Below are 25993 nucleotides of genomic sequence, written 5' to 3' on the forward strand. Positions count from 1 at the left end.
CCAACTTCTTCTTAGATTGGGGGCTGCCTATAGTGGTATAAATTCAAAGCCATTCTATTTTTTATCTTACGTCCAACTTCATACAGAATTTCCTACATGTTCTGGAACACAATTTTGGTCTCTGAAGAAAGAATCAATCTTCCCCTACTTCTTTCCTTTTCTCCCTGCAGTTTTCTGAAATACAGCTTAAATGTCTTACTCCGATTTTAAAATATAGAAGTGTGGGATTTTTTTTCTTTATGAAGAGAAATTAAAGGTAGGAAAAATTAGAAGAGAGAAACAAAAGGGAGTAAAAAGGTTAGGTCACAAAATTTGTGTCTTAAGTTTGGTTACATTTTCCAGAAGGCCAGCAGCAATTTGGCCTAGATCCTGGGCAATCCCCAAAGGCACTACAAGCCACCTCTGGGTGACAAATCAGGACTCCATTTACATCGCCTACATTGATTTATTGCAAAATCTGCATACTTAGGGTACTCTGTGTCTTTTGCAAAAGGTAGTTGGCTAATTTCCAGAATGTTTTCTTTTTTTTTTTTTCAAGTTTAACATCTTACATTTATCATTGCTTCCAAGGATCTGCAGGAAACTTGGCACCTATAAAGACAGCTTTGGCTTTTCCATAAAATTCGGAGCAGCTCACCATCTGCTCTCCCTTAGAATGACCCCCACGGGATGAATTCAGCCATGCAGAGCCACCCCTGGGGTCTGTCCATGGTGTCATTCCACACCGGAAGAGAGAGGCAGCTCGGGAGAGTTAGGAGGCTTTGGTTAACCAGCCTGGATTTTTATTTAATACTATTTTGTGTGAACGATAAATAAAAAGTTAAATGTGTGAAGGCAAGGAATGAGCTAATTATGAAGGAACCAGCTGCATAAAAGATACATGTTGGTCATTAGTATGCTTCCCTCCCCCAACCCCCTTAGTTCTTTTTTTTTTTCCACACACACACACTGTATTTTATTTTTACAAGAGATAAATAGACTGACCCCCTTAGTTCTTTTAAGTATTTTTTAACACCCTAATATTATTGGGCAGTCAAATGTGAAGGAAATACAATCTAGTTGGTAAATTACTTACTTAGGTTGGGAAATTTTCCCTGTATCCTTCATGCATCCTCATTTCTTAGTATGACAGCTAATATTTTAAGAAGGAAGGGACTCATCCTTTATTTTTTCACCCAGTTTATAACCCAGGAGAAAACCTGTTCCCAGATTTTGTAATCTATATATTGCAAAATCAGAAGGCAGCACAAAGATTCACTAACCAGCAAAGGACATGTGTGGTAGGTGAAGAAAGGATGACAGAAGAAATGAACAACAAAGATAGAAATCATTAACCAGGAACATTTGGGGTTCAAGTCAAATACAGGAGGGGGAGGCACAAACACTCAGGATGGCTTTAAGATTCACCCAGATATGCCCAATCATCCCTGGAATACAATCTCAGGGAGACTGTGTTGATGAGCTTTATTTTTTTTTTAAGACTTTATTTACTTTTGGAGCTTTTTTTGGTTTGCAACAAAATTGAGAGAGAGAGAGGTACAGAGATTTCCTGTATACATAAAAAAATCATATGAATTCAGGTTCTGACATAACCCCTTCATTCCAAACACACTGAAATGAGAGAATAAATATAAACAGAGAGAACCAAAAAAAGAGATAGTTCGGCTCAAAAGTAAGATGAAATCTCTCTGGACCAGAAAGGGAATATAAATGCAAAATAGCAATCAGATTCAAGCCACCCACCTGCCTGGCTCTGGGCCTAAATGTAGGCAATCGTGGCTGTGAGTTCAACTTTTCTACCATAATAGGAACTAAAAGTGTTTCATATAAGACCTGCACTAAAATCCAGGTTTAGAGCTTAAAACAGGAGTCAGGGTGGGACTCTCTGCCCTCATAGACATCACCTGTTGACCAGGAACTCTCCTGGGCTGCCAGCTGGATTGCTGATGAGATCTGCAGTGACATCAGTATCACCTCCAGGAATATTGGAACATCATGTTCCTATACTCAGTTTCAGGGTGGGACATGGGGTAGCATGAGCTGAAAAAGTACCAGACTGTGAGGAGTAAGGACGAAGGGAGAGAGAAAGGGAGTGAAAACCAAAAGCAAAGTCTTCCATTCAAAATGAGCTCAAGACCAAAATTTCAAAGCATGTAGAAAAAAGAATGCTAAAAAAGAAGATAAACACAATCAAGAATTAACATGAATTTACTTCAGATAATATTAATTTCATAGAAAAGTTTGACAAACTTAAAAATTAGCATATTTAAGATGCTTAAAAAGTAAATGAAGACAAAAATATCCTCTCAAAAAAAAAATTGAAGCACAAACAGGAAGATATGAAACAAAAATAGATGGATATGAAAAACAAACCATTAGAAATCTTAAAAATAAGTCATTTAAGTTAAAAAACTAAAATAATAGGTGGACTGAATTTTTATTTTTTTATTTTTTTAAAGATTTTTTTGGTGTGGACCATTTTTTAAAGTCTTTATTGAGAAAATGAATGTGGTCCAATTCTTGCTTTGAGGGTCTCACAATCAGCAAGAGAGCTGGACATTTAATTAAAATGTAATGTATTGAATAAAAATAGCTATGATAAAACAGTGTATTATAGAATCAGGAAGAAGGAAGAAGATTTCTGGGAAGACTAAGAAAAGCTTCACAGAGAAGATGATATTCAAACTGGGTCTTTAAGTTGAGAGTTAATAGAGTGTTGTTCTCCAGGAAAAGGAAATGCATGGACAATAATCATGGAGGCATGAAAGAGCATCACCTATTTGGTGGCTGCTGAGTGGTTCTGGGTGGTTCTAGGTTCTGAAGTACATGGAAGGAGAGTTGAGACCATAAGCTAAAAGGACTGACCAGGGAAAGAATTTAATCACTTTTCAAAAACAGAACACATTTATTGAAAGTTTATCAAGGAAAAAAAAAATGAATGCATAGATTGGAGAGATATACCATGTTCATAAATGTGATGACTCAGGATCATAAAGATGAGTTTTAATGCAATGTCAATTAATATCCAAGGGATTTTTTAAAAATGAAATGTGATAAAATTTACTTGGAAAATAATAAAATTTACTTGGAAAGAGAGCTAGGAATAGCCAAGACAATTTTGAAAAGGATAACAGGAATGTACCCTACCAGGTATCAATATTAATCTAATAAATTTTAAGAATAAAAACATTGTAAGAGGTATTTCCTTCTTAAATGGTGAGAGGAATTCACCATAATTACCATTCTATGTCAAGCTATGGAGAAAAATGAGCAAATTTGAATTTTAGAAAGATTGCTATGGCATTACTGTACACAGTGACCTGGGGGTGGGGTAGCAAGACCAGAGTTGGGGTGACGTGCTATTTCAGAAAGTCAGCTAAGAGATGCTGAGAATGAAGAATGAGAATAGTGAGAATGGAAAAAGAGATCTGAGCAGAGAAACGTTTAGAAGAGAGAATCAACAGACCTTGAAGTTTACCTTTGTTAGAGGGTAGGTGCATTGGACAGGAGGCAAAGGGAAGATAACTTCAAGGTATCAAATCTGGGCAATTGGTTGGACAGTGGGTCTATTAACAGAAAGAGTGAATATCAGAGGAAACTCAGATTGTGTTTACTCTGGGACATGTTGATTTTAAGAATCTCTGGGACAGACAAGTAGGTCTCTGGAAAATAAGAATGGAGCTTGGGACAGTTTTAGGCCAACATCTTAAGTAGTTGTTGAAATAATGAAAATAAATTTTGCTTGGCAGATTCCAAGTTCAACAGGTAGAGAAAGAAGACAGTAGGTGGAAAACACTTGCTGTAGGGGACGATGCCTGTATCTGGGCCCTGAAGGATGGGAAGGATCTGAAGAGGCAGCAGTGTGGTGCAGGATCAATTAGGGTTAGAGGGCAGATGTGCAGAAGCTGAAAGAGAACAAAGGGTGCTGCTGCTGGAGAGGATTGGCTATGAGGTTGGCAAGCAAGAAGACCCTCCAAAGGTGATGAAAGGAGAGAGGGACAAAGCAGGAAAAAACACTTTGCATTTTTCCATTCACACATGCAAAATGATAGATGGCCCTCACCTTTGCATTTGTCGCAAGTTGGGTGGCATCTCTCACAGGTCCGTGTGCTTTGCTCTGCGTAGTAATGCTCTGGGCAGGTACGATGACACTGTCCCTTGGAGTGGAGCAGAAAGAAGAATGGATCGCAAGACAGGCAGTCAGTGGGCCGCGGGCCACTGCAGGCCTTGCAGCTCCTGCTGCACCTCTCACACCGCCCCGTGGAGTTTTCTGCGTAATACCTGAACCAAGGAGGGAAGCAGAGACTCAATATTAAGCTTGCTCCAAAGTTGGGTGTGGTGGAAAAAATCATGGTTACAAGCTGTGTGCCTTTAGACTCTTTACTTATTAGATTCATAACTAATTATACTAATACATCTAATGAGTCTCAGTTTCTTATCTGTAAATTGGACATTACAATCCCTTCTCTGTTACTTGTGGGGATTAAGTTAGATGACACATATGAAAGGACCTAGCATAGATCACAAGTAGTAGTGCCACAATAATTGTTCACTACCCCTGCCTTTTATATACCTATATGCTCTGCCACTTTAAAATTCAGGTGTTAAGTCATATTGAATGGGAATGGGAGGTATTTTAAATGTACTCCTGAGTGGTTTTTCTAATTTCTCAGTTAAAAAAAATCTTGAAATAGAAGGTGACATGAGTGATATTGACCTTTACATAGATGTGACCTCTTTTGAAAAGATTTTCAGAGGCTAAATATAATAACAATAATTACCATTTGTTAAGTTTCTCCTATATGCCTGACAGTACACTGGAGACATCATAAACATTATTTCACCTCATTGAGTCTAAAAATGAGACATTAGGACATGGCAGTTAGGAGTTTGCCCTTTGGAGCAGGAGTGCATGGAGTCAACCCTCATGTGCTGTGTGACCTCAGGCAAGTCACACAACATCTCTGTGTCTCAGGTCTGTAATATGGGGCTAATATTAGTAGCTAAAATTAAATAAGTTATTACTGAGAAGCTTGTTAGAACAGTGCCAGGAACATTATAAATACAGTTGATCCTAGAATAGCTCAGGGGTTAGGGGCTTCAACCTTCTATGTAGTCGAAAATTTGCATATAATAATATATAGATTTTTTGCATGTAATACTGTTTTTTTTTTTTTTTTTAATGGCACAACTTTTTTTTTTTTAACTTTGGGTTTATTTATTTATTTATTTATGGCTGCGTTGGGTCTTCGTTTCTGTGCGAGGGCTTTCTCCAGCTGCGGCAAGTGGGGGCCACTCTTCACCGCCGTGCGCGGGCCTCTCATTATCGCAGCCTCTCTTGTTGCGGAGCACAGGCTCCAGACGCGCAGGCTCAGCAATTGTGGCTCATGGGCCTAGTTGCTCCGCGGCATGTGGGATCTTCCCAGACCAGGGCTCGAACCCGTGTCCCCCGCACCGGCAGGCAGACTCTCAACCACTGCGCCACCAGGGAAGCCCCGTAATACTGTTTTTAAAAAATGTAATAATGATAGTCGGCCCTCCATATCTGTGGTTCTGCATCCTTGGATTCAACCTACTGCAGATTGTGTAGTACATATTTAGTGAAAAAAATCCGCATATAAATGGAGCCATGCATTGCAAACCACACAGATCAAGTGGAACCACATTATTCAAGGTCCACTCTAATTAATGTATATTATTGATAATTATGAGTTTTATGATTAATCCTCACACCAAACCTTATGATTTAGATATTATCTGTATTTTACATATGTAAAAACTGAGGCTCAGAGAATTTAGTCAACTTGCTTAAGGTCAAAGGGCTAATGAAGTGGGGCAACGCAATTTGAACATATCCATTAAATGCCACGATAACAAGCAATGCATTATTTGAAGGTAAACACAAGATTTTCAAGTAACATTGAAGAGTGAAAAGGAACCATTGCCAAAGATAAACCTGTCTGGATGTTGGCACACTGACGCTATCCAACGAAAACATCAATCATGAACTGAATAGTTGATAAAGATCACCTATGACTCAAAAGAGAAAACCATAGGAAAAAGTGAAAATCCACAATTTTCCACAGAGGGGATACACAATATTGAAGTCAGAAGATCTGAGTTTTTGTCCTGGCTCCACCAAGTATTAGTAGCCATGTGACCTTGGGCAAGTCACTTAACCTCTCTGAACCTCAGTTTCCTCATCTGCAAAATGGGGGGAATAATATCAATCTCATAGGATTGTTGTTGAATCATAATATAAAGACACATTGTGAGTGGAGATACTTTGTAAACTCTAAAGCAGCATAAACATTGGTTACTAATGTTGTTATTATAGATTGTTATTAAGATGAAAAACATCAGTAGGAACCCTGGGGAAGAAAGCTTATCAATACCGACCTAATAGGTTTTCTTTTTTAATATATTTATTTATTTATTTTTGGCTGCGTTGGGTCTTTTTTGCTGTGCGCAGGCTTTCTCTAGTTGCTGCGAGGCAGGGCTACTCTTCCTTGTGGTGCACGGACTTCTCATTGCGGTGGCTTCTCTTGTTGCAGAGCACAGGCTCTAGGTGTGCGGGTTTCAGTAGTTGTGGCTTGCAGGCTCTAGAGCACAGGCACAGTAGTTGTGGCACATGGGCTTAGTTGCTCCACGGCATGTGGGATCTTCCCGGACCACGGCTCGAACCCGTGTCCCCTGCATTGGCAGGCGGATTCTTAACCTCTGTGCCACCAGAGAAGCCCCCGAATAGGTTTTAAAAATTATTAAAGAGTGATGCTAAAGGAAGACAATGGAGAGCTGTCCATTGACTGTTTCTGATTAAAAGAAGAGCACAGTGCCACTGCTTACCTTGATAACTCTTTTGCATGAGGTGACTATGAAATCACCTGAGCCTCACAGCCTGGAAGAGGATCTTGTGCATAAGTACAAATAATAACTGGGGCCTTAAAAACCTGCTCTGAGGTTAAAAACCAAAGTAATGATGTGCATGGGGTCAGGGTCCAGAGGATTACACACCTGCCTTCCCAAGGCGATGAGATTTAACATATGAAGTTTATACATGTGGATCATTGATTTTACAAAAGGAACTAGTTCAGTAAAATATCACCACTTATAACTCATTTATACCCCATTTACTCCCCTTTCAGGGATTTACGGCAACCTGTGCCTCACCTCCCAATGGGTAACTTCACGTAATATGGAGCAATTGCTTTCTTAATTTCATGGTCTGCAATCTATTTAAATTTTGTGTGTGTGTGCATAGGAGTATCTAATGACTTGATTTGAGAAAGATGGGATCCAGATTTTTCAAGCACTTAGTAAGATGAAGATGAAAGGCTGACCCAGGTAGCCCCATCCCCCTCTTGTCTGGCAGGAACCTCTCTTTATTGATCTATGTGACTGGTGTGTTTTCAGGGCTGCTAATGTGTATGGCTCTGTGCTGAGTGTTGTCATAACCTGTGTGAAAAGTAAGATGTGTTTCTCTTCCAGGAGCCTATAATTTTCTGGGAAAGAGATATATAAGAAGAATAAGCTCTTACAAAGTCTTTGTATTACTCATCTTATATCAATACATACAAGGGCTCTTTATTAAGCATGTGTTGAATGAATGAGGTGAATCAAAACACAAGGCAGTGATACAAGCAGTAATTGCTATAGAACTGAAGATAAGAGATGTGCTAATTTCAGCAAAAGCATTTGGGGAAAGTCCAAAGTTATAGCCCTTCAATTTGGGTCTGGAAACTCTCAGTGCTTTGAGTTACTGATTGGGAAAGAAGAGTTAGCAATAGGCCTGTAATCAGTCTTCCTCTTTACTGGGAATGCCTGGGGGGGAGAAGATGACCCAGTCAAATCCTCTTCCAAATGTGCTGGTAACCAGACCTTCTGATAAACACACTCAGTTTTTCCTTGCAGAAAAACACGTGATGGAGGGCTCTTATCTGTGAAATGCTTTTAGAAGGATACATCTGTGTATTTGGGTTGTTTATGGTAACTAAACCTGTAATTTGTGGATTTACGGGGGCATAGCAGGTTGGAGAATTAGTGGGGTATAAATGGAGATATTTAAGTGAAATTGTTCCCTTTGTAAAATCAATGCACCACATGCAGCGCTTAGACCTCACATATTAAATCTGGTTCGAACAAATCGTAATGCAGAAGGCAAAGAACCTACATTCATGGATTTGGACTTCTCTAAGAGAAGAATCACCTCTGCCTTGTAATTGCTTGTATCCTTTGAATTAGTGATGTGGGTCTGACTTGACGATCTGACTCTGTGTTATCTCATTGGGTCCCTCTGCCTTTCCTGTTTACTCTTCCATTACTGTGAACTGGCCGAAATCCTCTGGAGACCATTACAGTTGGGTTGGACTCTCATCTTTGTTTCTTACTAGCAGTGAGACTTCAATCTGGTTATTTAAGTGTTCTGAGACTTAACTTCCTCATCTGCAAAATGGGTTTGCTCATAGTGATATCTGGAGTGGTTATGGGATTAAGTGAGGGGAAAGTGTGTTGAGCACCTTACCCTTCTCTGCACTGGGGCAGACACTCCTTTCCCAGCTGGAACCACCCTGGCTGGCAGGAGAGGCATTGCATGCTGTGTCTCCCTTCACATGTCCTACAAGAGCTGTGGCAGGGGGCACACCGGTGGCTGTCCTCATCAGCATAGTAGCCCTCGGGGCAGTCCTGCACGCAGGTCGTGTCTGCCAAGGGATGAAAAGAATCTGTCTTGGTATCAAGTATGACACATGTCTTCCAAACCTCTATATGCTCCCCACTGTATACCGTGGGGGGTGGGGGGATGCAGGAGGAATGAGACAGTGTCCCTGTGGGCTGATGGACATCCCAGGAGCTAAGATGAATGTCCAAGAAATAGAATCAACCATAAGGACGTTAGGAGTTGAGAAAAAACAGAGGTCAGAGTGGATGGGCTCTGTTGGGCAGGAGAGAAACCACCGTCTGTTAAAGTGAGGAAGAGGATGTACAGGGTCTTGCAGGATGGGGAGAACATTCAAGGCAGGGGCTAGGGTAGTAAGAGTCAAGGCTCCACTGAAGAAGACAGAAAGTGCAGGGCCAATGCAATGACAAGTTCCTACAATTTCAACTATTTCTAGCCTAAAATATAAGCTTTTACCCTCAGTTTTGCTGTGCTGTCCACACAGCGTGATTCTTGACATTTAAGTGAATTAAAATGAAAACTTCAGTCCCTCAGTTGTACAAGCACAGATATAGAATATTTCCATCGGGACAGAAAGTTCTATGGATTGTGAGACTCTGTTTCGCCCAGTATTTAAAAAAATTAGACTCTAACCGTGAACCCTCTGGTCTATACAGCAAGATGAGTTGCAGGGGAGTTCAGCCACGCATAACCCCATTCCTTCCTCCACCCACCCCAGCGGAGTCACTGATTCTTGCCCTTTCAACTTCTTTAACAGCATTCAGGGTGGACGGTGAGGGTGGATTCATGATAAAGTTAAAACGTGAGATTTGCTGGCTTCGCAGTTTAACATACAGTCTTTGAGGCAACTTCTTCCCCAAATCTGCTGAACCTCATAGACCAGAAGCCAGACTCTCCTGCCTTATTTTTTTTTTTTTAATTTATTTATTTTATTTTATTTATTTAATTATTTTTTATTTATGGCTGTGTTGGGTCTTCGTTTCTGTGCAAGGGCTTTCTCCAGTTGCGGCAAGCGGGGGGCCACTCTTCATCGTGGTGCGCGGGCCTCTCACTATCGCGGCCTCTCTTGTTGCGGAGCACAGGCTCCAGACGCGCAGGCTCAGTAATTGTGGCTCACGGGCCCAGTTGCTCCGCGGCATGTGGGATCCTCCCAGACCAGGGCTCGAACCCGTGTCCCCTGCACTGGCAGGCAGATTCTCAACCACTGCGCCAACAGGGAAGCCCTCCTGCCTTATTAATGTGAGCCACTGGTCAGCTCTAGACCAGAAGCCAGTTTGTCTCCATAACTTCAGTCAGCATTAGCACAGGCACTGGTGGAAAAGAAAAAAAAACCCTAAAACTAAATAATACGAGAGCTCAGTAAGTGCTGTGGACCCACCCAAGTCTGTGCTGGGAGACCCTCTGAGCTGCTCTAGGGCAGGGACCATGTCATTCCTCTCTGCTTTCCCAGCACCTGGCTCAGTGCCAGGTCCTCCAGTGGCTCTTCGGTTAAAGATGGATGTTGACGGTGGTTTATTGTCCAGCTGATGTATCTAGCTAACTAGGGGGAAGCCTGAATCCCCTAAATATGAAACACCTCTTTATTAGTTTCCTATTGTTGTAACAAATTACCACATAGTGGCTTAAAGCAATACAACTTAATATATCTTATAATTCTATAGATCAGAAGTCTAACATGGGTCTACAGGGCTAGGTCCCTTTTAGAAGCTCTGGGGGGAGAATCTGTTTCTTTGACTTTTCCATCTTCTAGAGGTCACCCACTTGCCTTGGCTTGCGGCTCCTCGTCCATTTTCAAAGCTGGAGCATCTTCTCTCTGTTCTGATGTCACACAGACTTCAACCACTAACTCTGGTTATCCTGCCTCCCTCTTATAAGGACCTTGCAGTAATCCAGGATAATCCTCCCAAATCAACACAATTAGTTTAATCACATCTGCAATTTCTTTTTTTTTTTTTTGGTCATGTAAGGTAACATATTCACGGGGTCTGGGGATTAGGTTGTGGACATTTTTAGGGAGAGCATTATTCAAACTACCACAGCCTCCAGAGGAATTATCTAGTTTATAAGTAGGCTGACCCTGGTGGGGTGGTGGTGAGGGGCAGGGTGGGAGAATATGAGAAGACCAGGTCCTAGCACAACCTGCATCCAGCCCCTGGGGGACCACCAGCACCGAAGTCTCAGTTCTAGTCTAATTCGTATCCCTAGTTAAAGGGAAGACCACCTTGTAGTGATAAGATGTATTCCTGTCCGTATGAAGGCACCTGAGGTGATCACTGGTAACACTCTATATTGGAGATAATTAGAAAAGAAGGTCCTGGGGGTTGGGGTGATACAGGCGATCTGGAATGGTCTCGTGAAGCAGCAACTGCTGGGAAGAAAGTTCACTGAGATTTGTGGAAGAGGAGCTAAGACAGATGGATAGGTATCCTCAAGTGTTTTCTACCGGGAGGCAACCAGGAATGGTATTGAGGATAGTTGTCTCTGTGTCTCTGCAGGGAATTGGTGTCCTTGCTGATGGTACCTCAGCAAGAAGAGGAAAAAATTGCTACACATTTCTATTTGAGTGTCTTGCTTCTCAGGTCTACTCTGCCGGGTTGGGGAGATGAATGCTCACACTCTCCAGGTCTTCACATATTCGTCTCTTCTCTCTCTCCTACACCCGTTCACTCTTCCTTCTTTCAGTTGAGTTCTGTTTCATTTTCTTTCTCCCATACCCGTGTTAAGCCTAATTGTGGTATCCCTGGAAACCTGAGGGCATTGCTTCGCACTAGCAATAACCTTCACATCTGATCTGCTGGACAACCTCAGATTGTCCCGTATTTTGTTCAAGATTTATTAATCAATGGATGCTAAATCAAGGGGAAATTTTCATGAAAAGCTGAATTACCTACATGTTCAGAAAGTATCTCTCCACAGACTGTTCATTAATCACAAGGGAAAATAGTAACTCTGCAGTGGAGAAATTGGACAGCACCCTGAAGAGAGGACCAAAATTCTCGCAGGTGACCACTGGGTGCCTCCAAAGGACACGGCATCACATATGGAGTATTCTGGCTGAGGATGCATGATCTCCATCTAATCATGGAAACCTTCACACAAACCCCAGTGGAGGGATAGGGGCTGTGTTCTTCTCAAATGTCAATATCATAAAAGACAAAGTCTGTGGAAACGGTCAGATTAAAGGAGTCTAAAGAGACATGGCAACTAAATGCAATACCTGACTCTAGACTGGGCCCTGATCTAAAGGGGGAATTCACAAAATTCTAATATGGACGGTTCATTAAAGGATTGTATTAATGTTAAAATTACTAGACTTGACAACTGTACCATGGTTACGTAAGAGAGCATCCCTATTCCTAGGAAATACATACAGGCAGACCTTGTTTTATTGTGCTTCACAGATACTGAGTTTTTTACGAAGTGAAGGTCTGTGGCAACCTTGCGTTGTTAGATGATGGTTAGCATTTTTTAGCAAAAAAGTATTTTTTAATTAAGGTATGTACATTGATTTTTTTCTTTGATATAATGCCATTGCACACTTAACAGGCTGCTGTATAATGTAAGCATAATGTTTATATGCACTGGGAAACCAAAAAGTTTGTGTGACTCGCTTTATTGCCACATTCATTTCATTGCAGTGGTCTGGAACTGAACCCACAATATTTCCAAGGTATGCTTGTGTTAAAGTGTTTGTGGGAGAGAGGCCATGATGTATGTAACATAACCTCAAGTGGTTAAAAAATCTATATTGCGAATTACGTATGCGTATACATCGAGAGCGAGAGAGTGAGAGCAAGCAAACGATAAGGCCAACGGGGCAAGTGGGTAAAGGGCACGTGTGCGGGGCTCTTTGTACTGTTTTTCCTCTTGCATCTTTTCTGTAGGCTTGAAAATTTTCCAAATACAAAGTGAAAAATTAAAAAGAAAGACGCCAGTTTCTACTGGGCGCCAGGCATCGTGCAAGATAGTTTCCCAGCTGGAGGGAGAGACAAACCCGTCCTCAGAGGGAAGGTAACTCACTAAGAAGAAGGCTGTCCCGCAGGCAGGTGTGGCACTGGTCCTCTGAGGGTCCCGTGCAGTGCAAGCACTTGGCATGACAGGCCTTGCAGGTCAGGGCCCCCTCATCCCAGTACTCCACGGCGGCGCATTCAGTGTGAGGCACGCAGCCGCCGTGGTTGTTTACCCTCAGGCCTTCTTGACACGTCGTGCAGGCCCCCGAGGACGAGCAGGTCCGGCAGGACTTGTGGCAGTCTGCGGGCGGGGAGGGGACAGCAGACGGAGAGTGAGAGAGGGTCAGGGTGCCCCTTGAGGGAATCAGTTCCCCTGCAAAGCGTGCTCACCTTCCTTCCTCGGAGATTTCTAGGCTCTGGGCCAAGGGTATGGGGCCAGGAGTTGAGCTCTAGGCTGGAGCATTCTTGTTACAAGATGAGGAAAACATGACTGCTTCACTTTCCCTGGGACCCCCAGAGACCCCCTTCCTGCAGCAGCCGCCTCAGAGATAGTGGTAAGAGCGCCCATAGTTACCCAAACTGCAACGTGATAAGAAGAAGCAGCCCTCTCGTAGCACAGTCACGCGCTAGTCTGCGGGCTTCTCACCACTGTGATTCCTCTGCTGTGGTTCTCCGCTGACCGCCCCGGGATTTGAGCTTATTACTAACGTAACAACTGTTAATATGTGTTGTAAGTACCTCTTGATACAAAAGACCTTTTTTATAGGCATTTAGGAAGGCACAGTGCCTATGAGAGGGCCTGGCATATAACACTGGCACTCAGTAAATATTTGTTAGACAAACGAAATGAGAACAAGTCACCCCCACCTCGGGGGTTTAGCAGTTGCCATTCCCTCTGCCGGGAATCCTCTACGTGAGTAGTTTGTTCCCTGCGTGAGTAGTTTTTTCCCCTCCCTTTCTCAATGATCTCTTCCAGGCCGCCTTCTCTCTAATTTCAACTCCCTCCTGCCCAACTTCCTGCCCCCCTTTCCTGCCTTTTTTCCTTTTGACTTGGCTTCTTTAGCGTCTGTCTTCCCCAATTGAACGTCAGCTCCATGAGGGCAAGATTCTGTCTGTCTTGTTCCCTGCTGCGCCCTAGGCCTGAAAGAGTACCCAGCACACGGTAGGCCCCCAGTAAGCACTGCCTGGATGAATAGATGCATGGTATTATTATTGTGATTGTTATCTTCTCAGTGTGTGTAGATCAGGACATTGAGGTTGGAGGCGCTGTCACTAGGCTGGGAAAGGGCAGGGTGAGGAGATGAACCCAGGACCGTAACAAGAGCTCTTGGCCATTTCTGCCCCAGCTCCTTGTTCTTAGACCTGTCTATGTTATCTCGTAGGGAGAAATTCAGGGTGATCAGAATGGATCCCATTCTTTGTGTTTCTTAGAGGAGATCCTGCTTGGAGATGGCTTGGTTCTGGAAGGTTCTCTACACCAACCCAAATCTTAATTTTCAGGTCAGGTCCTTTGTTTCTTCTCTGGAAAGTCAGCTTGTTGCCCTGTTTCTTCCAGTACTAGCATCCCGCCGCCTCCCTTGGGACTGATGGAAGGAGAAACAGCATTGCAGGGAGAGATCTCAGGTTAGTTCCCAACAGCTGAGCTGGCCTGAGTTCGGGCATCTGTGTCTTTTAAAGCTCCCTGGGTGGTTCTCAAGGGCAACCAGGGATGACGACCAGAGGCCTTTCTCAATGAGAAAATTAAACCAGGTAAACTAAGTAAATGTACTCTGAACTTGTAAAGTTCTCTATATGGCAGATTACTTTTATTATGGAACACCAGAGAAAGGCCAAAAGTTGATCCTCGGTTCCTGCCCCAGGACAGGCAAGATGGCCCTGCAGGCCTTTGGCTGAGTCTTTAAACTTCTCATGGAAACTGACCCACAGAGTTGCCGCCTCCTCACATGTTCACTCCCGCCCCCTCCGCTACACAGGCACAGCCGCCCATCTTCAAGGCCACGTTCTTTCACACACAGTCAAGTGGGACATTGACACTAAGTAGTGCTTTACATAAGACACAAAAAGCTATATCCAGATTGTAAGGCTAGAGCAGAAAGGCTGTAGGAGCTCACTGCATCTTCATGTTTGACCAAAAACATTTCCCCGAGTACGTTCTAGGATGTGGGTGGCCCAAGGTTTCTCCTGCCATGTGAGTTCACGCTCAAGCTCTCACTGTGGTTAGGGGGCTGCCTCTGGATATCTGTCTTCGTGTTTTCTTGGCGGCAACGTAAGGGGCTAAACTACCACTGGCTGCCTTGTTGGAGTGGATCCTGTGATTGTAGTTAACAATATTGTATACTTGAAAGTTGCTGAGCGAATAGAGCTTACATGTTCTTACCAAAGAAGAAAAAAACAAAAGAGGTAACTAAGGTCAGTGTCAATTGACCTTATTGTGGTCATCATTTCAAAATATATACGTATATTAAATCATCACAGTGTACGTTCTAAACTTATACAATGCTATATGTCAATTATATCTCAATAAAACTGGGAGGAAAAAGGAAAGTCCTTTCCCTAAGAATGCTTCTCTCACTTGCTTGAGAATTCCTCTAGTGATGGGCAATTTATATTTAATTAATTTTTCTTTTCCCTAACAACTGATAAGAAGCAAAGAATTCATGCCCACTTAAAACATAAGGAAGCATAAATAATAACAGATCCTTTCTTGAATGTGTAGGGATTGAAATGCCAAATGGGACATGGAATAGGAGACCCCTGCGCAGGAGAGGCTGCAGGTGATGAGGAGGAGGGTGGCTTTAGGGAGACAAGAGGCGTGGAGAAAACCCTCTATGGCACAGCTTTCCTTATGCTGCTATAAACCTATAATGGATTAAAATTTTAAGAAAAATTTTCCATTTTGGGTGACTGTTAAAGGCTCATCATCTCTGTTGTAAATCTTCACATGAGAATCCTTTTTGATCAGCTACCGTTGTGAGGAGGGTCAACATGATTCATTGCTAATAAGTTACATCATCAAAGCTAAGGAATGATTCATTTAAAATAAATCATACACTAGAGCAGATTCAAAATATGCTTCCTTAAGGAGGAGGGAAAGAGCTGAGACCACAGCTCTGGGACTGGGGTGGAACTGCGCAAACCCCAGAACCTACTTAGAAGAAACTCATAATCCCAACTAGATTCCCTGGGATGTGGTGCTCGGCCATGTACCCGGAAGTCTTTACCTTTGCAAACCTTATTCTCTTTTTCCCCCAGTTCTACTAAGTAAGTTCCTTCTGGACACTCCTCCAAACACTGCCCATCGTAGAGAACCAAGGACGCCTCAGCACAGACGTCACAGTCATCCATTGAGGGGCCGCTGCACTCCAGACAGTCTTCATGGCAGGGAACACAGTGGCGCGCATCTGCGTAGAAGTGGCTGGGACAGGACTGGTGGCACGTATCCTTGTACAGGAAGGACTCAGGCGTGCACTCTATGGGCAGAGGGAAGCGGCAAGTTACCCCCAGGGGAGCAGCAGAAAGGAATTTATTCCTTCTGCAGTGGGCTAGCCCATCGCCCATCTCTTTGACTCATTTGACCCCAGTGTACGTTTGCCCCGCTCCCACCTTCCCAGGGCCTGTCCTCCTTGTCTCACAAGCCCTGCCTAGGGAGAGGAGACCACATATGGTGGCCCAATTAGATGGTGCTGGGTTCACATGCTGAAATGATCTGCCCCTTCAATTGCAAAAACTTGTAGTGCTACGGCGGATGAGTCATGGAGATGCTGGACATATTGTTCTGAAAACCCAGAAAGTGTTAACAGATTTTTTAAATTGTATTGAGCACCTCAGGCTCTATTTAATACAAAAAGCAGTTTAGGAATTCGTGGATCAGTTAATTTTTCATTCACTGATAGGGTAAACCAATGAAATATTCATGGTTAATCAGTATGAAGAATGCATTGTGTATTTATTTTATTAGTGCCTATTCTCTTATTTGGGGGAGGAATTCCAGAAAACTCTTAGGTTACACCAAGAGAGTCCTTTGGATTGGACAGAGCCAGTTAAATGAGTCTGTCTTGTCCTGGAGAGGAAATTAGCCTTTCTTAGGAGATAATTTCAGGGGAAAAAATTTCCTAGCCAGAGTGCTACTCTCAGAGTCTTATAGTTGCCTGAAATTTTCTTTTGTATCTTTTATAACAGTTGAAATTCTCCAGCCACCTCTGTGTTTTATTAATATCAGTCTCTCCTATGAGATTTTGTGTTCAAAGAGGCAGAGACTTTGGGTTCTTTTCTGTATCTCTAGCACCTGGGATGGTGCTTACCACACCCTAACTGCCCAGTACATGTGTGGGAGAAATCGTGCAAAAAAGGGGCTCTTGTCTGTCTTAATTTGCAGACTCCATCATGGAAAGGCTTTATGTCACCCTCAGTTTCCTCAACAACACCCATGGAGGTCAATTTCAGTAAAGGTAGGGAGACTGGCTCCCCCAGTTCTACTTGGACACCCCACCCTCAGATAGTGGGTCCCCACACTCTCCCCTGTGAGGCTCCCAGGTACCTTTGCATGTTTTCTCATGAATGCAGTCCTGACACATCTCTGGGCAGTGCTTGCACACCCCTTCCATGGCCACGTGCCTCTCGGGGCAGGTTTCCCGGCACACCCCCTGGTCCAGGACGAGGTCTCTTTCACACGAGTGGCAGTTGGTGGCATTCCCTTCACATGTTCTGCAGGAAGGGCTACAGCGTTCACAAGCGCCATCTTCTGCATAGAAGCCCCTGTGGGGAGAAGAGGGAGCCACTGGAGAAGCTTTCCAACTAGGGCGGTGATTCACACCTGGCAGCTGAGAATTAGGACTGAAAACGGAAGGGCTATGGCTATCGTTGACCAAAATGAATCCATCAGAATTCCTGGGGAAGTGTGGTAAAAAATCAAGTTTGGAAAAATAAAATGAAAGGCATAGGTATTATTCTTGTGAGTTTGGTGTGTTTGAAAACAACTTTTAATTTGTATATAGTTTAGTTATCTTCCGATTTTCTATTTTATCTCCTAATCTTCATTCGTTTTTCCTTTTTTGTTGGAGACTTATGTTAGAATAGAAAATGCTTTTTATTCAATTTAGTATGTTTTTAATTTAAAAACAGTTTAAAATTTAACAGATAAAAATATTTTTAAGAGGATCAAAAGGTTTAATGACCTATACAATTTTTGTATATGAAAAGGAAGGGAATGCCCTTGGAGTCATCATTTAAAACACGTGGACCACCTGTGACCCATAGAGTATTATAGCCAGCAACTGGACCCTGTGGCATAGGGATACCCCTCTTGCCTTAGAGCCATTACAGCTACTACCCTTCTTGTTAAGGCCACTGAGAAAATTGTTGTGGAATCCCCTTTAACCATTTTTGCTACTCATGCAGTAGAAGCTCTCCTGAATTCTCATCACATTCAACATTTCTCAGCCAGACACTTCCTATGAAGGCTTTTTGTTAACTCCTCCTCACATAACTCTTTTATGTTATAATAACCTTAACCTGGCTACTTTTCCTCCTTCCATCGCTGATGAAATACCCCACCACTGCTTAATGCTGATGGACCACCTCCTGATTCCTTATGATGATCTACAGGAAATTCCATTGGATAACACTGACATCTTGTTCACTGATGGTCTTATTTAACAAGGTGACAATAGTAAATATTGTGCTGGGTATGTTATTACAACTCCTTTTGATGTTGTTGAAGCAGAATCTTTACCTATGGCTACTTCACCCCAACAGGCTGAATTATATGCTCTTACACAGGCTTGTACTTTAGCTAAGGACAAAACTGCCAATATTTATACTGATAGGAGATAAGCTTTCAGAATAACGCATGGTTTTGGAATGTTGTAGAAGCAAGGTAGCTTCCTTACTCCCAGGGGAAATAAAATTTTAAATGGCCCCTATGTTCAGGAATCAGTCGATACAATACTTTTACCTGTCACTTTAGCTATTAAGATTCTGGGGCTTGTAGTTTGACTCTGGAAGTCAAAACTACAAGCTAGGGGAAACCATCCTGTTGATACTTTTGCAAGGAATGATGCCCTTAAAGGGTCAAATAGCAGCCAAATGATATTTTATAATATCATTTCCCCAAGTGATAATTTAGAAAAAATGGCTAGAGAGGCCCAACAGTTGGCCTCAGAAAAGGAAAAACAAATTTGGAAATTCAGTAGTTGTTGGTTTGATTAAAAAGAGAAAACTCTAGTTTGGACCATATAACAAGCCAGTCTTACTGGAGACTCTGAAATTCCCACTCCCCACCACCGTACATGCATTAAACCTTCAGTCTATGACAAAATGATAGCCTTCCTGAATCAGTACTAGTGGGGAAACATTAACAAGGCCACAAAAAGTATTTACCTCACTTCTCCCGCTTGTCCAAACTACAACCCAGGGAAGCCTCTTCATACTGTTTCCTGACATTTTAAACTGCTTGATGGACCACTTGAGATCTGGCAAATGGAATACATAAACTTCCTCTGTCTAATGGATGTAAATATGCTTTAGTCATGGTCTGTATGTTTTCACTCTGGACTGAAGCTTTCCCTTGCAGACAGGCTACTGCCTTTTCTGTGGCTAAAATCCTTTGGAAAGCATTTTCCCTGCCTGGAACTCCTCTTGAACTTCATTGTGATTGAGGAACCTATTTTATTGATCAGGTACTTAGACAAGTCTGTACTGTTTGGCCAGTTTTACAACACTTTCACTGTGCTTACCACCCTCAACCCTCTGGTTTAGTAAAACACACTAATGGCATTATTAAGACTCAGTAGGAAAAATTTGTAGAGGCCCTCCAAATACCTTGGCCACAAGCATTGTCATTGGTACTTCTAAATCTCATATCCACTCCTTTTGGAATTCATAAACTCTCACCATTTGAGATAGTCACAGGATGCCCAATGAACTTGGCTCCTAGTTATTTTGACCCTCAACCAATAAAAGGAGAGATACACCAATATTGCAAAGGCCTAATTGCGTCTATTAAAAGTAAACATGCTTTAGTAGAGCAATCTTTTCACAGTATGGCCATGGGAGATGAAGACCTTAAGCATCATACCTTGCAAACTGGAGATTTCATCTCTTGGAAAAGATACCTCCAGAAGAACTCTCTCTAACCTTGCTGGAAAGGTCCCTATTAGATACTGCTAACCAACTCTTGTGCTGCCATACTCCAAGGAACAGACTCTTGGATTCATTGGACACACATAAAGAAAGCACTGAACCCTGATTGGACCTGCACATCATCTGGTGACCTGAAAGTAAAGAGTTCCCAGAATTGAAGCAGATGACATCTGATGAGACGACTTTCCCAAGATATCTGGACTAGACCTGTTGGAAGTTGTTGCCATACCTTTGATGATGACATCTTCAAATGAACTCCAATATCTATGATCTTCATAACATATGGACTGTAGATAAAAAGTGCTGGAGATTTCTCCCTCCTGCCACTACTCGTTACTTGAATGTGACCTTACTAGGTTTCCAATCTGTACAGTTTCCCTCTGACATGAGACATTACACCCAGGAAAAGTCCTTCCTGACGCTGAGGGACAAAAAGCTGCTGAAATTAGAAAACCTGATTCTTGATCAGTGATCTTGATCAAAAGGGGGAAATGTAAAAAAAATAATGAGAAGCCTCAATTAAATAGAGTTGGGAGACCAGAAGGGGAGTTCTCACACCCTGTGACAATAGCAAAGTCGAAGAGGAAGAAGAAAGTCTCCTTTTCTTTCCTGGCAAGGACTCAGCTAATGAAAAGCCACAAACTCTTTGTTTACTAAGCCCTCCCAACTTCTTTTCCTCTCTATAAAATTATTCTCCTTCCTTTGCTGTGCAGGAACTTGCACGTGGCTCACCATGTTTGCAGACCTTGAATTGCAGTTCTCTGCTGATCTCAAATAAACCCATCATTGCTGGAGAGGTACCTGACAGTCTGTTCATCAGGTCAACACAGGCAAGCACATTTCATTTTAAGCCTCTGATTCTCTTCTGCTAACATGCCATTGGCTAAAGCAAATCAAATTACCCAGACCAAAGTCAAGGGTCAGGGAAGTCCATTCTGCTACTCATGGGAAGTGCTGCAACATTACAGGCAGAGGGCATAGATACAAGGAAGGGTGAAGAATTGCAGCAAGCAACTCAATTTACTACAGTCCTCTTTGAATCCTAAAGCCAATAAAAGAACCTTCTTATATAGCATCTTTAGTTGATGTTTTAATTAATTAATTAGCTAACTCATTCACATCCATTTAATCATTCTTTCAGTCACTAATTTCTTATATTAATTCAGTAAGCAAAAATGTACTGAATGTGTCAGGAAGAAATAGGACAGGGGTGAACAAATGTCACATTTCTAATGTAGTTTTAAGTAGAAAAATTGGAGAAGAAAGAAGTCTAGGTAGAAGAGGGGTAACTAAATAGTATCCAGATGAAAAGTAAGGCCAGGCTTCCTTACTCATTAGTATCCTTAGTTTTTTTTTGGACCGTGATGGAGAACACTTGAAGAACAAAGACAGTACTACTACTTTGTCCAACAAGTCAATCTCTTAAAATTGCATTTAACAAGACAGTGGATAGAAATGTATTATATGCTCATCAAGAGTTTGATTGAATTTGAGAAATTTGAAATTAAGGAAATTTAGTGCATTCTTAAACATATCACATCTACCTGAATGAGAATTTGGTAGATTCATTATTTCTTTGTGTGTAGCAAGGGATTTGGCCTCCTCCAAAGAGAGGTCTAGCCTTTCTCCCTAGCTAACTTCTAAATTCTTGGAATTTAACAAGTGGTAGGAATGTTATATGCTCCTCTGACCACCTTAGAATTTATGCTAACAAAATAATGCAGGGTGGGACCAGTCATAGTCTGTAGCTTTAGGGTGGGGATTGGCCATGCAGGAAAGACCAACCTGTGTTTAGTAGCTGGGGGCTTTGGGCTATGTGATATCACCTGGCTTCTGGGGAAATTTCAGTGCTAGGACTGGTCAAGGTCTCTGCAGAATAGTTGCTGGGCACTTAAGGTGAGCAATTCTAGTACAGAATTTGAAGAAATGCAGCATGAAGAAAGCTTTCTCAGATTCTTCTCATAAGGGAGTCAGTGGATGTCGGAGGTGATGCTGAAATGAAAGGAATAGATTCAAGCAAAAAAAGAAAACAAAGCTGTTGAAGACGACTACTAATTCAAAAATACATGAATCTCAGGAACTTGTCAGATGGGAGGCAGCCAGAAGACAACATGAGAAGGTGTTTTTCAGAGAGCCACTTTGCTGAAAGCAGCCTTCTCCACATAGATCTGGCCAGTAATTAGTCTTCCTGTCTTCTCCCTGCATTTACAAGACTTTTTAGTTAATGCTTTATTTCACTGTTATTTTTATTTAAGAAGACAAATTTTTTTTTGAGAAGAAATGGCCACATGTATTAAATTGTTAAATTCAAAGTACTTTACGTTGAAGTCTTTCGGTCCAGATAAATATATGTAATGCAAAATCTGTATGGTTCTGGAACTTTATCTATATTTTACAGACACCTAAGACAGTGACAGCCAACGCTTAAAAGAAGACCATTTTTTCTTCTACCAGAGCTTCAAATCTGTTCATATGTGGTGAATTTGAGCACACTTTAAGTTTTGCATTACCTTTTAAACAATTACTGTAATGATGTATGTTACCACTCGAACTTTTTAATTTGATGAACATATACCATATTTGAAAAAGCAGTGGCCACTAATACCGATTTATAAATAATTCTGAATACCTGGATATCATTTCTTTGCAGGTTGTGTTTCTGTTATAAATCTTATTGCTATTTTAGGATGGATCGCACCCCAAAGGGCAATTTTGCAGAAAGAGAAACAAAGCTGCCAAGCCAAGCTGGGTATTATATGTTCCTCAGACTTTATCTCCCCTGTTGTTTTGTAAACATAAAGACGGAGGACTGCACAGTAATAAGACCACCCTATTCAAGACAGGAAAGCACATACTTGTGATTCCATAGTCTGCAGGATTTTCAGGGCATGTTAGTAGCTTCCCTATTGCTTAAAAAAAAAAAAAGAAAAGAAAATATCTTGGTTGCCATGTATCTGCATAGGGTCCCATTGCTTCTTTTTATTCCTCCAAATCTGAGTGGCTCAACCCAGATTTGGAGAAAAAAAGGGTGGAATGGTCAACTAATTGGATGAAAGCAAAATGCATCTCTTTCTGCCTCACTTTAATGCATTTTCAATTCCTGGAACATTTGAAGAATCCAAGAGATAGTAGGAAAATGGTGGTAATGATTAGATAAGTAAGGTGATGATAATGACAGCCAGTTCATTCCCACCATGACAAAGGTTAATAAGGAAGCAATGATTGACTTTGGTGAGTAGATTTCTGACCTTCACCTTTGTTGTAGAATATCTTTGCTAACTTTGCTGAGGCTGAAGCATGGTGGCTGGGGAAGGAGAGCTGGGTGTTTCCTGACTCAGTCTCCCCTCATACTCCTTTCTCCCTGCTGTGCTGGGTTCTCTTACCCCGACCCTTTCACCATTAAGCCTCTTCTCAAATACCCAACTGGGGAGGAACCTTGAAAATATTATGCTGAATAAAAGAAATCGGTCACAAAAGGTCACATTCTGTATTATTTATATAAAATGTTCAAGAATAGGCAAATCTATAGAGACAGAAAGTAAATTAGTGGTTGCTTAGGGCTGTGGGAAATTGAGAGTAACTGCTAAAAGGGTATAGAGTTTTCTTTGGGGTGTGATGGAAGTATTTTAAAATCAATTGTGTTGATGGTTGCACAACTCTCTGACTATACTAAAAACCATTGCATTGTACACTTTATGTGGGTGAATGGTGTGGTATGTGAATTATATCTCAGTAAAGCTGTTATAAAGAAAGAAAAAAGAAATCCCAGTTGGATGTAAATGTGGCATAGTGCAATGGTTAAGCACATGAACTTCAGTGCTAGAGAGATTTGGGTTGAAATCCTGACCATGCCATGTGTTAGCAGTGTGATGTTGGGCATGCTACCCCTTTCCTCACCCATAAAATGAGGGGAAATAATGATATAGTGTCCCTCAGTATCTGCAGCAGATTGGTTCCAGGACCAGACATGAATACCAAAATCCATGGATGTTCAATTCCCATAGTTGGCCCTTTATATCCATGGTTCTGCATCTGTGGATTCAATCAACCATGGATTGTAAAGTACTGTATTTACTGAAAAAAAAAATCTACATGTAAGTGGAACCTCACAGTTCAAACCTGTGTTGTTCAAGGGTCAACTGTATCTGGATAAGAAGATTCTTGTTAGGATTAATGGGATGGTGCATTTGAAACCCTTAGTGCAGTGCCTAGATATTGCAAGCTCTCAGTAAGTAACTGTTTTTAAATGGTTTCTTGTTCCTTGGAATCTTTTAGCCCTTTGTGTATTAAGGACCTGAGAAGTATGACATTGATTGATGTAACCTTCCCTACTGGATTGTAAGCCTGTTGTAAGCTCAGACTTCCTTCACTTGATCTTAGCTTCCAATATCAATTCTTACATCCAGTGGGTGCTAAATATGTATCTGTAGAATTGAATTGGATACATTTGGCTTCTACACTAGATTGGATGCTTTTTGAGTGTCAGTACCATGACTTATATTTGTACCCAACAGGATCAAATTCAGTAACAGATACAAACAGGTCACTAGAAAATAGGTGTTGTTTTTATCATGAAGTTCTTCTAAGCAGCGGGCAAATAAAATTTCTAGTTCCTTCAGATGTTGTAGGCTGCTTCCCCAAACTCATTTCTTGCCTCCTTCTCTCCACTCTTCCTGGCTGTCAGTGTTGTGATTTTTGTGGGTGTTTAGGGGCAAATCTTGTTCAACCTACATCAATCCTTACATTTCCATTCTCCTTGCCAGCGATCAGTTTAGGAAGATGTTAGTGATGCATTCTGGCTGATGAGATGTGAAGGGAAGTCTGAGGAAGTTTTCTTTCCTCTTAAAAAGAGATAAACAAGGAGAAAGGCACCCTTTTCTGTCTCAGGTTGTTGCAGTATGGAGTGGTGCAGTTGGGGATGGACAGACAACGTGGGCTCGGGGGAGGACAAGCTGAGGACGGTACAAGAGCAAAATGGAAAGATTGTGGGTTTCTAATGAAGCGTTGGCCACTGAAATAACCAATACTAGATTTCCAAACTTTTTATTGTATGCATTAATACACCCCATATTTTCTGTCATGCTCTTTGACATTTCTGCTGCTTGTCACTGAAATTTTCCTGATGAACTTTTCCATTTGCTATTCCCACTTCCCATTTAGGTAAATCCTGGAGGCAGGACCATTGATAGGAAGAGCAAAGGAATTGTAAACCAGGGGACCAAGGAAGTCATGAGGAACTGATAAATAACTAGGCAGGTATTACTCTTTATTTATTATCTGTGATTCATACCTCACTTTCAACATGTAGAAGAGGTCCGTGTGTTCCACAGCCTATCACAGCCTCACTTTTGTGATGGAAAAAAAAAAAAACCCTGACAACTGTTTGATCATAAATACAAGGTAAAACAACCACATATTTTCATAAAGGTAAAAATATATACATCTTATGGTCACCAGGGAGAAGCGTGCATCTGGCCTTATGTAAGCTTTGGCTGCTGTGGCAGACAGTGATGTCAGACAGTCGAGAAGGGAGGTAGATGTAGGTGCTCTAACCAAGGAAGAGACGAGGTCTTTGGTGAATGGGAAGGAATTGCCCCCGAAGTACTGCAGGAGAACGAACACAAGTAGCAAGTGAAAGGCAGAGGAAAACTTACTCAGGGCACCTGGTGAAGCACCTGCCTTGGTGGAGGAAGAGGGGGTGGTCTGGCTGCGTTTGGCACTCTTTGCAGAGATCGGCTCCAGAGCAAGAGGCACAGTCCTCGGTACAGTTCTCACAGCTGCCGCTCCTCACTGAGGGCCACATGCCTTGGGGACAGGATGGGACGCAGGTCTGAGCCAACAGATATGTGCCTAGAAACCCAGGGAAGAAGGCAGGTCAGACGGTCATCGTGTGTCTAATCTAACAGCTCATGCATCCATGCAGAGAACTGACGCTCCTGACAGCTTTTTTAACTGCTCCAAAGACCTGAGTATCGGGAACACCTATAGCAGGATTACCAAAATGTCTATTAGTGATGCTAAATCTTCCAAGATGAGTTAAAGCTCTAGGAAGGAAATTGACAACAGACTTGTTTCTTTGACTTTCCTATTGATATTGCTGCGGGTCACCATGGGGCTTCCCTTTGCCCAGGTGGTCCATCTATTGAGACCTTTGACTTAAGAACTTTGTCTATTAAGACCTTCCTGGTGTGAGGCAGTTATACACGCACAGCTTGATGGAGTCTATTCT

At 42.0% G+C, this 25993-nt stretch overlaps 1 protein-coding gene across 2 annotated transcripts in view; it reads right to left on the reverse strand.

The window, feature by feature from the left end:
• The window catches only part of PCSK5 (proprotein convertase subtilisin/kexin type 5), a 457855-nt gene that overhangs the window by 9875 nt on the left and 421987 nt on the right, over nucleotides 1-25993 (reverse strand). For both annotated transcript variants that reach the window (XM_082470900.1, XM_082470899.1), the window contains 6 exons: nucleotides 25419-25614; nucleotides 17162-17379; nucleotides 15846-16094; nucleotides 12695-12925; nucleotides 8522-8699; nucleotides 4064-4281 (listed from right to left, as the gene is read on the reverse strand). In XM_082470900.1, the coding sequence (XP_082327026.1) occupies nucleotides 4064-4281; nucleotides 8522-8699; nucleotides 12695-12925; nucleotides 15846-16094; nucleotides 17162-17379; nucleotides 25419-25614 (1290 nt within the window). The remainder of the gene's footprint in view (nucleotides 1-4063; nucleotides 4282-8521; nucleotides 8700-12694; nucleotides 12926-15845; nucleotides 16095-17161; nucleotides 17380-25418; nucleotides 25615-25993) is intronic.

Source organism: Balaenoptera physalus, assembly GCF_965194825.1.
Source record: "Balaenoptera physalus genome assembly, chromosome: 7".
NCBI lineage: Eukaryota > Metazoa > Chordata > Mammalia > Artiodactyla > Balaenopteridae > Balaenoptera > Balaenoptera physalus.